This window comes from Homalodisca vitripennis, chromosome 3 (genome assembly GCF_021130785.1).
Source record: "Homalodisca vitripennis isolate AUS2020 chromosome 3, UT_GWSS_2.1, whole genome shotgun sequence".
Lineage (NCBI taxonomy): Eukaryota > Metazoa > Arthropoda > Insecta > Hemiptera > Cicadellidae > Homalodisca > Homalodisca vitripennis.
Genome location: NC_060209.1, coordinates 15,975,456 through 15,988,350, shown reverse-complemented (window position 1 = coordinate 15,988,350; position 12,895 = coordinate 15,975,456). Strand labels below are relative to the sequence as shown.

At 33.6% G+C, this 12,895-nt stretch overlaps 1 protein-coding gene across 2 annotated transcripts in view; it reads left to right on the top strand.

Moving 5' to 3' along the window:
* The window catches only part of LOC124356634 (post-GPI attachment to proteins factor 2-like), a 38,950-nt gene extending 27,284 nt beyond the window's left edge, over positions 1-11,666 (top strand). For both annotated transcript variants that reach the window (XM_046807750.1, XM_046807751.1), the window contains exons 4-6: positions 2,452-2,667; positions 4,949-5,126; positions 8,632-11,666. In XM_046807750.1, the coding sequence (XP_046663706.1) occupies positions 2,452-2,667; positions 4,949-5,076 (344 nt within the window). In that variant the 3' untranslated portion in view covers positions 5,077-5,126; positions 8,632-11,666. The remainder of the gene's footprint in view (positions 1-2,451; positions 2,668-4,948; positions 5,127-8,631) is intronic.
* Positions 11,667-12,895: the final 1,229 nt, after the last annotated feature.

Below are 12,895 nucleotides of genomic sequence, written 5' to 3'. Positions count from 1 at the left end.
AACTTTTTATAACTTTGTACTATCTCATCATGTATGTGTGAAAAGTGTATAAATTCCAAATTATACAAAAGAAGCACAATGTTGTATTTATAAAAATATTTATAGTTTTGGCGCTTTTGCTTAAATGTATAATTTTTTTAGCAATTTTTTAACCTTTAAAACACTTTGAGTGCTGGCCCTAAATAACATGCAACTCTGTAGAATGCTGGGTGTTTTTGGTGGTTTTCACAAATTTATTTAAAAAAAAAAGTATTTAAGGTATAAGAAAAATATTTACATGCCTTAATTCAGCTTACTTTCGTCTTTATTTTAACGTGAGATTGTTAGTGTTTTTTTTCAAAAACTACACATAAAAACTTTTTTTGAAAAACATATTTTTGAAAAAAAAACTATATGCAAAAATTATATGAAATTTTTTATGTTTTTAAGTTGAACTTCCCACGTGGTCAATTTAACTTTACTTATGTATTCTACACTCTAATACTTAATGTACAACGCGTCACATTTACAATTACAGATGTACTGCTACTATAACGTATTGTTGACGTGACTCACAAAATTATACTTATCCAAAAAGCGTCTAACGCGCACATAATACAGTCAGTAATAGTCGATGTATTAGTGAAAGTTTTATAATAAACATCGGTGATTCTGAGACCAGCGATAGTGAAGAGGATAGTGACGCCAGTGATGTGGAGGAACTCGCCGCTCCATTGTAAAAAAGTACTGTAGGTATTAAAGAATATTATTTTAATGCAAAAAAGTTCAATGCAATCATTATACTTGTTGTAATTGCTCAATATTAATAGTTAGTTAAACATAGAATACAAGTGAGTTAACACCGTTGTAAATAATACAGTTATTGCTACGGATAAAGTATATAATTGCAATAACAATTAAACCCACAATATTTTTAAGACTAATAAATTAGTTAAATTAACTTGGTTCTTTCGTAAAGGTATTTTTATTGCACAATAAACTAATTTATTGAGTTAATACGGTATCAGTGAGCCAATGCGCCAACTACAGTTCCGGCAGAAACGTTCACTCATCACTTCATACGCTACTACAGGCTAAACTAAACTTCCAATAAAAAAATGATAAATTACAAAAAAAATATTCATCTATTTTCACACAACTTTCTCGCTGACAAATTTTGTCTAACCAAAAAATAAAAAAAATCCTCGCTTACTACTTTTTTCTTGTCATTGTAAACGCTATGTAAAATGTAAACAATAATCAAAATTATTTCGAAATTTTTTTAATATTTAAAAATGTAACCAATAGATTGCCAATATTAAGAGCTTTAATTTGACGCATCTTACAGAATTGTACGACATTGGCTTCACTTTTAAATCGCGAGAGGAAGCCGTAAAGGTCACTGATTTTCGCAGTCTGTTTTCATACTCCGCCGGGACAGTTTTAACACAGCGAGACTGACTTTTTCATGCAGGTTAGTAGTCCGCGGCCAAGTCTACTATTATCATTAGCATGTCGGTGACGCGAACCGAGGATTTTACCCTCTACCAAAACGCTCAACGCGCCTAAAGAAGTTTTCACTTCAACAATGAAATGTAACTATGGATATTGTTATGTATTTAATTTTGCAATAGAATGAATTTTTAGCATGTCGGTGACGCGAACCGAGGATTTTACCCTCTACCAAAACGCTCAACGCGCCTAAAGAAGTTTTCACTTCAAAAACACCAGTATTGTTATTAAAATGTTAAGTATAAAAACTATTTTGCAAATTTTATCACAATTCCAACAATAGTTTTTTTAAACGAAACTTGTTTACAAATTAAACAAGCTCGACTACTTTAAAGGTATGTTTGCACTAGCCAGAAGCAACAAACATGTCAAAACAGTTAAAGCCTTTTAACTGACAAAATGTTTTTGTATTTTTCTCTGATTTATCTACATGCAAAGCATGCTATAGCTTTACTAGTTCTAAAGATAAAAAAAATCAAAATGGTGGTTAGTGGCTAAATAACATTTTTCTCAATCTATGTTTACAGGACATTTTTTGTTTGTAATGATGATGTATCACCGATAGAAGTTTGTGACTCCCTTTTTTGAACACACTGTATTTAAATAAATATTAATTTGAGAAATCGCCAAAAAAGTGCACTATGTTCTAGAATAGACATTTCATCTCTCTGAGATTGGGAGTTACAGAAATAAGTTCCCAGTTATTTGTATAATATAATAAGTCAAAATAATCTTTAGCAATGACTATTCTCCAAAGATTGAGGCCATTTTTATTCAGATCACATCAGAACTTCTTCTAGTATCCTTCTTTACCTTAGGCTTCTTTGTTACATATACAAACATTTTTTTTAATATGTTATTTCTCTGCTACTGAAGTGCACCGAAGATCCAAACATGTCTTTTAGAATATATTCTTATGTCCTCAGTTTCATATTTTTAGAAGTTGATCATTGGTTGCAGCAATCCATGAGAAGTGCTTTATGACGTTCATGCTGACATCAGAGCTGTACATGGTGCTGACTTGTGTTCTGCTGACGAGGTACAGAGCCCAACCCCCCTCCAATGTCGAGAGCAAGTCTCTACGTCTCAAGTACCAGCTGTTGGCCATCAACATGGTCTCTTTCGCTCTAGCCGGCTACTTCTTCATCCGGCATAACCTCTACTGTGAGCCTGGAGGTGAGTGGTTCTAACCAGTTAATGTGGAGGCAGAGAGAAGTTAGCTAAGTATTGTAATCGCTATAATGAAAAATCACAAGAATTTTTAACATTTTTTTATCTACAAGAAATTAATTAAATTAAATACAAAACGTAATGTGTTCCATCTTCAACATTACCAGGTAAGTATATTTATATACAGTATGCTTGAAAAGTCCTGGAACAGTTTAATAATTTTTTTAACCATTTCGTGTAAAACAATGAGACTTGGTATGCTAATAATACCCATAAAAATCTCATTTTTATGCGATTATCAGGTTTTTATCCCATCAGGGGACGGCACGGAGTCTGACAAAAATCTTAAATTAGAGCGTAAGTCGAGATGCACATAAAATTAAAGGTTGTTTTTACTAGAACACAATACCACAAACCGGGCCTCAAAAGGTTTACTCTATCCAAAATTGCAGCGTTTTAGAGTTTTTTTTAACATATCTGAAGGAATTAGCAGAGTATTATCATTGATGCGATGAATTAGTTCTTGTGTTGGCAACAATGGGATTTCCAAGATAGTGTACTATTCCTGAAAAGTCATTAGTCTTTACTTCGTTGTGAGTAAGTGAAAGTTGTTGATGACATTCCTACTGTTATTGCAACATTAAAGTGATTCATTATGTGTATTTTTCATGGAACTAATTTTACATGTTTTAAATTAAAAATTGAATGAACATAAATTTTATTTTTTCTTCCAAGTTTTTGTACTTTATTTGATAGCTTCTTCCCATATCTGATTTTACAAGGCATATTCATAAAGTAAGGACTGTTTGGTTACAGGAACAAAATAAACTCATAAGAAACGCATTTTATAGGCACATTTAGTTAGTGAAAACTTACTTCACTACTCTACTTAATTGCCATTCACTTGTAAACATTTTTCAATACTGGTACCGCGCTGCACCAGCTTCTTTAATCTCTCTGCATAGAAGCTGTCACTGAGAGTTGAATCAGTAAACAACACTGCTCTTCAGTTCCTCTTTGGTTTCAAAACTAGGTCGCTAGGAGCAAGGTTAGGACTGTACGGTGGGTGGTCAGTTCCTATCGAAAATCTTGAATTTTATACTTGGATTTGACTGCAGTGTGTGGACATCGTTATCACGAAGCAGGATCACGCCAGATTACAGTTTCCCACGTCACCACGTCATTTGTTCTGGATCGCATGTCTCAGTTTGTTAAGTGTTTCACAGAACACCTAAGCTGTAATTGTTGCCCCACATTCCATAAAATCTACAAAAATAACACCCTTTATGTCCCAAAAAGGGTAACCATAAATTTTCGACTTGTGTACAGAGTTTTGTTAAACTTTTTCGATTTAGGTGAAGATAATGTCGCCACTGCATCGATAGCTGTTTTGTTTCTGAATTGATGTAGGATATCCACGTCTCATCCCTGGTAACATTGCGAGAAAGCAATCCTTGTCATCTTGTTGGTAACGGTCCAAAAGTGTTCGTCCACTGGAGATTCTTTGCTCTTTGTGGTGGTCGGTCAGCATTTTCGGTACCCACCTTGCTCACAATTTGTGGTATTCAAGGGTTTCCGTGACAATATTTGAATAGTAGTCAATCCAAATGTTCGGCCAGGCCATTAATCGTCAATCGATGATCAGATTGCAGTTATCCACTTGCAAAGCGATTTCGTCAGTTAGGATACTGGGTCTTCCACACCGTTCTTCATCATGGGCATTTGTTCGTCCATTTTTAAAGTCATTTTTAACCATTGTCTAACCTTTCCTTCAGTCATAACTGTAAATCCATAAACTAGGCATAACTCTTCGTGAATTTCAGCAGCTGATAATCCTTTTGAACACAAGAATCATTTTACAGAACGCACTTCACAGGTGGTGGGATTAACAATTATTACAGACAATGTTGTTTGTATGCACGGACGAGCAGACATCTCCAGAAACAAAATAAATGCTGCTACAGCTTTGCAGAGAATCAGTAGATGGCTCTGCAGGAGTAAAACTGTGTTCCTAAGTGCTAATACTTAAATATAAGCAAACGGCCCTTAATTTATGAATATGTCACGTATTATATCCGTGTAATACATTACGTACATACATATTACAAATATAAAAAAAATATATATTCGAATTTGGGACAATGTTTAAATGGTTTTATTACTTACCATTACAAGTCCAAAGATGCATATTGTGATCCTAGATATACCTTTAAAAGTCAATAGTGATTTAATTTTTTTCCTATATAATTTTCAACAGTGATCTTTATTATTCTTCTCCTGTTTACAGTGTACTCGCTGTTTGCTTTGTGCGAGTACGTGGTGGTGTTAACCAACATGGCGTTCCATATGACAGCCTCCTGGGACTTTCATGGACGACAGATTACCATCGATCAGTACGGGCTGGACATCAGCTGACGGGTGCCACTACTGGGGCCGGAGTCGGGATAACAGACAGCCTCCTCCGGGTATGTCAACTTCCATCTGAATCACGTTCCATATTATTTTAATCAGGTTACGTTAAGTTCAATATGACAGCCTCCTGGAACTTCCATAGAAGACAGATTACCATCAATCAGTATGGGCTGGACCATACCATTAGCAAGACCTTTCTGGGGATCAGCCGATGGAGGCCACTAGTGAGGCCAGAGTCAGGATAGCAGACAACCTCCTGCTGATATTTCGAGTTTCATATTAATTTACTCAGGTTAGATTACATTCAATATGACAGCCTCTTAAGACTTCCATGGACGACAAATTACCATCAACAAGTACTTTCTGGGGATCAGCCGATGGAGGCCACTAGTGAGGCCAGAGTCAAGAAAGCAGACAACCTCCTGCTGATATTTCGAGTTTCATATTAATTTACTCAGGTTAGATTACATTCAATATGACAGCCTCTTAAGACTTCCATGGACGACAAATTACCATCAACAAGTACTTTCTGGGGATCAGCCGATGGAGGCCACTAGTGAGGCCAGAGTCAAGAAAGCAGACAACCTCCTGCTGATATTTCGAGTTTCATATTAATTTACTCAGGTTAGATTACATTCAATATGACAGCCTCTTAAGACTTCCATGGACGACAAATTACCATCAACAAGTACTTTCTGGGGATCAGCCGATGGAGGCCACTAGTGAGGCCAGAGTCAAGAAAGCAGACAACCTCCTGCTGATATTTCGAGTTTCATATTAATTTACTCAGGTTAGATTACATTCAATATGACAGCCTCTTAAGACTTCCATGGACGACAAATTACCATCAACAAGTACTTTCTGGGGATCAGCCGATGGAGGCCACTAGTGAGGCCAGAGTCAAGAAAGCAGACAACCTCCTGCTGATATTTCGAGTTTCATATTAATTTACTCAGGTTAGATTACATTCAATATGACAGCCTCTTAAGACTTCCATGGACGACAAATTACCATCAACAAGTACTTTCTGGGGATCAGCCGATGGAGGCCACTAGTGAGGCCAGAGTCAAGAAAGCAGACAACCTCCTGCTGATATTTCGAGTTTCATATTAATTTACTCAGGTTAGATTACATTCAATATGACAGCCTCTTAAGACTTCCATGGACGACAAATTACCATCAACAAGTACTTTCTGGGGATCAGCCGATGGAGGCCACTAGTGAGGCCAGAGTCAAGAAAGCAGACAACCTCCTGCTGATATTTCGAGTTTCATATTAATTTACTCAGGTTAGATTACATTCAATATGACAGCCTCTTAAGACTTCCATGGACGACAAATTACCATCAACAAGTACTTTCTGGGGATCAGCCGATGGAGGCCACTAGTGAGGCCAGAGTCAAGAAAGCAGACAACCTCCTGCTGATATTTCGAGTTTCATATTAATTTACTCAGGTTAGATTACATTCAATATGACAGCCTCTTAAGACTTCCATGGACGACAAATTACCATCAACAAGTACTTTCTGGGGATCAGCCGATGGAGGCCACTAGTGAGGCCAGAGTCAAGAAAGCAGACAACCTCCTGCTGATATTTCGAGTTTCATATTAATTTACTCAGGTTAGATTACATTCAATATGACAGCCTCTTAAGACTTCCATGGACGACAAATTACCATCAACAAGTACTTTCTGGGGATCAGCCGATGGAGGCCACTAGTGAGGCCAGAGTCAGGATAGCAGACAACCTCCTGCTGATATTTCGAGTTTCATATTAATTTACTCAGGTTAGATTACATTCAATATGACAGCCTCTTAAGACTTCCATGGACGACAAATTACCATCAACAAGTACTTTCTGGGGATCAGCCGATGGAGGCCACTAGTGAGGCCAGAGTCAGGATAGCAGACAACCTCCTGCTGATATTTCGAGTTTCATATTAATTTACTCAGGTAAGATTACTGCATACTGAAGACTATTAAAGTAGGTGGACATCCATGATCGTTAATAAGTTATTAATTTATTCAGTCTTATTTCTCCGTATCTGTTTTCATTTGTAGTGCTAGTAAACAAATAGCAATTTTATTTACACATGTATTTTCTTAACCCTCTGATGACTACCCAATAACGCCAATTAGGCCAAGGATATCACGCTATTTTTAATAGATTTGCATATTCTTATGAAAACGGTTATATTTTAAGTAAAGTCTGATTCTGGTTCATTTGATTTTGATTTTATCATATTCTATACTTTGGATTTGTATTAGATAGACTACAAAATGGGCTTCCTTAATATATGTCTTTTATTAATAACTTTGAAGAAATTTTTGTATGCATTTGAATTACTTTGTAAATATTTGAAAAACAAACTTTAAACCGCTGTTATTTATGATTTAAAAATATTAATGTGTTTACAAAATACATTTGTATTTTTATAGAGGATATATTTATATACAAATAAACAAATTATGAAGTAAATAGTTTTAGCAATAATATTTTTGGTGTTGAGTATCTGACATCTGTCCATTGGTGCTGCAAACTCCCAGTAATGGTCGATGTAAACCATTTATTGAGTGACTTAGTTTATGTCTGACACATTATAGGTCCTTCTCCTTTAATCTCTTAAGGTAGAATTCTCCAATATATAGGTAATGTTATATGATTGTGACATTGTTTGTTATATTGTGCTTACAGAAATTGTTTTATGATAATTTACAGTTTTCTTAGTAATAGTTTAAAGAAGGAAGAGTTGAGTGCCAGAGAGACCTTACCCTAGTTTATCTAATATCTATCTAATCACTCTCCTGAATTTATAACTCTACTTTAGAAATCTTTTCATCAAATTGAGTGTACATGAACATATGAGTAAGTCATCAAACCATTCAATGCTATGGTATATTATGTCAGTTACTCTTAATCCTTCCTACGCCGTAGACGGATATATCAGAATGGTAGACTTTGACCAAAACGCCAAACACGAGTATATCCGATATTAGACATTGTGTCTCTTGGAGAGTTCACAAAAGACCTTTGAAATTGCAGGTGCTTGCTCTGTACCTGTCATGGTTGGTAAGGAAGTATTTATAGACGACCTTCACTCCACGGCAGGGGGAGGGGGTGCCCTTTGTCTATCACCCCACCTGCTCCTCTATTCTTTGTGTCCTACAGAGCTATAATCAAATATATCTGTTGTCTTCCCAAATGATAAGATAACTTGATCTGTGAAACCTTAGATAAGGAAATGCTCTAATAACTAATAGTTTATATAATTTATAAGTTTGTACCAAGAATTTGAATTTAGATCAAATTCACAGGTTCATTCATTTTAGATTTTTATCAATAAATATACTAATTTTAACTAAAATTCCCTGTTTAATATTTTCTTGCGTTTACCTCTTATAGCATATTTATAGTAAAAAATTAGTTTTGAACTCAAAGAAAAATATATTTTATAAGATTTCTTGGCGTTATTGGGAAATTAATGGATTTGTAAGCGTGCAAAGGGTTAATATTTGAGTAATTCCATAGAACTAAAGAAATGCGCTTGGTACGTTAAAGGTCTGAGACATCGTCTAACCCGGACATCTCGCCAGAGAGTGTGGCCGGCTATGACCCGGAGTTTGTGAGACTGCCAGAGCAGCGTCCACGGGTGCTCGCCAACTATCCTGCCACTCCGGACATTTATGTCACTTTCCTGGACCCTCTGCAGTACGGTCTGCCCGCCACCACCGCACACGAGTGGTACCTGGCCCACCCGCCCCACCCCCACCACTGGCCGTACTACTCGCAGAAACATTTTGTCATCTCTGTACTTAACTCCTGATATTGCCCCTTTGCCAGGGAATACGGTGTCATGCTTTGAATGTAGGCTTGACTGTTCCACGTTTAGTTCGTTCCATCTTGACCAACAGGCTGTAAGATTCTTTTGTAGTCCTGTAGATATCTGAGAATTATTTATTTTACTACGAGTATTTTTCATATAAAATTGAACTAAGGTATTGTAGTTTTACGACTTTGGAAAGTTCAGTATTCGTGTAGTAGATTTAGTTGTCGAGAGAATAGTGTTTAAGTCAATGTTTAAAACTTGATTTACTTCCATGTTTTTGGGTCGTCTCAAATGGGTCTGATTTTTAAAATGGTGAATAGTTTATTATTTGGACCAATAAATACAAGCATTGATAAATTAAAAAATAAATGGTTAATTTATTATTAAAATTCTGCCATGGGTACATTCTGTTTGTTGAATGGATACTTATTGTTTTCACTGCATAACATTTATTTTTATCTTTCTGATTCAGATTTTACTTTAGATGTTAGTATAAAGACTTATTATAAGAATTACTGTACTAAAGTATTTATCCATTGTCTTTGTTTCTGTTCTATGTTACATACACATAATACTGTGTAATTCTTTATATATCGCCTGTATAATTAATAAAAATCATAAATAACAGGAACTTACTATAAATAGTTTTCAGAATGGTACTTAGGATGAATGGCATTCCTGATTTTAAAAATCTCAATAGTTTTATGCATGGACTGTAAAAACAATTAGTGTGGTTGTAATAAAGTACGACATAAAAATGTTGTGGCAAATATATAAATTTGTATTTGATGTCAAATTTCTTTCAATTCAGTTGAAACTTCTTTATTCGTGCAGTGACGAAATTTACGTTATCTAAAAACAGCTTACCAGTTTGTATTACAGGATTTGGTACCTCAAAAGATTTCCAGGGAATATAAAATGCAATTTAATAAACTCTAAGGAACCTGGTTTAAATAAACCTACAACGTAAATTATATAGAAATAAGGAATATTGCATGGAATATACGTCCTTGTTTACTAATTAACTTTATATTTAAAAATAATATATTGATTTGATTTCTGAATCAGAAAGAGGCAAGTATTTTTAATTTCAAATTATGAAATGTTCCAAAAAATCCGTCATTGAATAGCATGTAAAAATTAGTCCAAGTAAATGTAACTGTTTGGGTTGTTTTAAAAGTTTCAAGTGTAAGTAAGTATAATCGTTTGCGAGCCATAGTAAGGGTAAGGTAATGTTTTAAGATTATACAAGCAAAGTAATCAATATTATACATAATTCTATATAACCCAATTGTATATTTATTGGTTTAATTTACCAATACTCTTTTAGAATTTGTTTTCCACGGTTTGTTACTCATTGCTCATTTTATTCTATGCCAGTTGTTGTCTTCCAATATTTTAATCGTAATAAGTTTCGCTTTGTATAGGCTAACTATAACAGAGTCGTCGACACTCAGTTTCACATGTGATGTGGTACAGTATGTGATAGATTGTCCCACCTGCAGGTGGGGTGTGTGTTCCTTCCGATTGCGTATTGTAGATTTGTAAGTATTTGCGAGTGATTTCACACTAAGCAGACAGATTGCGTTGGTATTTGTTTCGTGCTGTATTATAGTGTTATATTTCAGTGATGCCGGAAGCCTGAGGGTTTTTTTTATTAATAGTTATATTTGTAGAGTGCAATTGTTTTTTTTCTACTGATTGTTACGAAGGATTCCTCGAAGGAATCACTTGATGAAAATGAGGGGTTTTCACTAAAATTTGGTAACATTGTTTGTATGGTTGTTCAGTTTGAATAAAACTTTGTGCTACTGATACACACTAGTTGTGGTTAAAATATGAAAGGTTAAAAGATGAAAAATCCAAAATTACACTTTACAATTTTTAAAATTTGAAGTTTTTTAAAAATATATTTGAATGGAGTTTGAAGTTGAAAGTTTGCTGTTTGTTGAATCTAAAAGGGGACTACTAATTAATTTAAATAAATAATGAAAAGGCTACAAAATTTAAAGATTTTTAGTTTCTATTGTCAAAAAAAATTACAAACATTTTGATTTTGTTTTCTTTTTAAGTGAGGAAGAGCCCTCAAAATTTGAAAAAGTGATTACGACAACCTGAAAATATTCCAAATAGTTCAATAGTATGTATACTATCTCATTTTATCACAGATTAAATATTGTTTTATGATTTTTAGCAACATAATCCTATAGTCTCATGTAGATAGTGAGAAGAATCTTCATAAAATAAAAATGTTCAGTACAATTAAAAGCAATAAAACTACAGCTCAGTTTGTAATGATAGGTTCTGATAACCATTTATGTAATTTGGTTTAATGAGGCCAAATTATTTGATGTTGTACGTGCTTTCATATGCAGACAAAATACCATCAATTTTTACTCTGTAAGAAGAAAAAATTGGTTTAAAAAACCAAATTGATTACTGCGACTATTTTTTCCATAAGCAATTAGCCCTCTGATCAAAATCTACCTCTTATGGAAATAGAATAACCTAATACAATTGAAAGAATTGTGTTTACACTTCTTCAAGTAATTTCAGTTCTTAATGGCATATTATTTTCAAGTAATGTGCTATGACATTTTTGATAAATAAGAATAATATATGTATGAAATAATATGTATTCATGTTCACAAAGAAATTAAGAATTTTGTTTTGTTTCACAATATTAATTGTTTATTTAAATAAATATTTTGCATTATGTAGGAGCATAGAAACGTTATAAATTGTGATGAGACAACATGTGATAAGTTGTGTAAAAATGAAAAAAAAAAACTATTATTAGTATACATCCAGAAAGTGTCATCGTCAAAAATATAATTTCAAAAGAAAAATTGTCACAGAAAAAATGGAATTACAATAATAAACAAACAGTAATAACAAATAAAATAACGATCATAACAACATGGCAGTGTGTATATATTTGCTGGCAAAGAAACTAGCTAAACCAAAATAAAGTGACACAAACAAAGTTAAATGCCATTGGTTGATTATGTGAAGAAATGATTGCCAACAGAGAAAGAAAGTAGCTAAATATGTCACGTTTGAATGTTCCCAATGGTTCTTCAGTCACATTATGTTGACAGGTCTTCATCATATCCTCTCTGAAAACAGAAAAACACTGAAAATTTTTCATCATTCCACGAGAAATGTATAGGCATTTAAAAATAGGAGTTTTGTAACCAAGCCCATACAAAATCAGCTGAAGGTAAAAATGTGAATTTTTACAGGATGTATATGAATTAATTATAACAGCAGCAAATTTTATTTTTAATGATTTTTTACTTAAAGAAGTGAATTTTTTTTTTGAAGTGTAATATAAGGAAATGAGATGATTTTTAATAAAATTTTAATTCAAGAAATAATTTTTTATCAATAAAAACATGTTATTCCTTCCATCATCTTTTATTTACATACTGTACAAAATTCATATCTGTATCCTTAGTTCTTTTTCTTCGGACCTGATTATAAAATGCTCCTAAACACTACTTTTGGGGGAGCGGTAACATGATTATTTTTTGTATCAATAAATCCGTACAAGTTTCTCCTTCAAAGTTATAACTTTAGTAATTTTGAGTGCTCCTTCATTTTGAAGTAAAATAATATTTACAGGCGTTCTTGAACGTTTTGCATGACTAAAGTAGAGCTACGGCTGCAGTTGTTCACGCGCTGTGTTTAGTCCCTAAAATGCAGTTTTTAAATTGTAGGTACACTTTTCTCAGGAACTATTCAAGCTATAATAATGCAATAATGACACATATTTTAATGTACATTTTATACAAACAGACAGAGGTTTTCCTTAAATCTTAACATTTTTGTCTTATAAGTATTTTTATTGATGAAAAAACAAAATTTTTTGAAATATTTTTAAATTTCATATCTTTGATACAAATATTATTTTACCTTCTGGAGTAAAAAGAGTAACATAAAAACTATGCAAATTTTCAAAGTCATATCCCTAATACTTCAAGAGAAAAATGT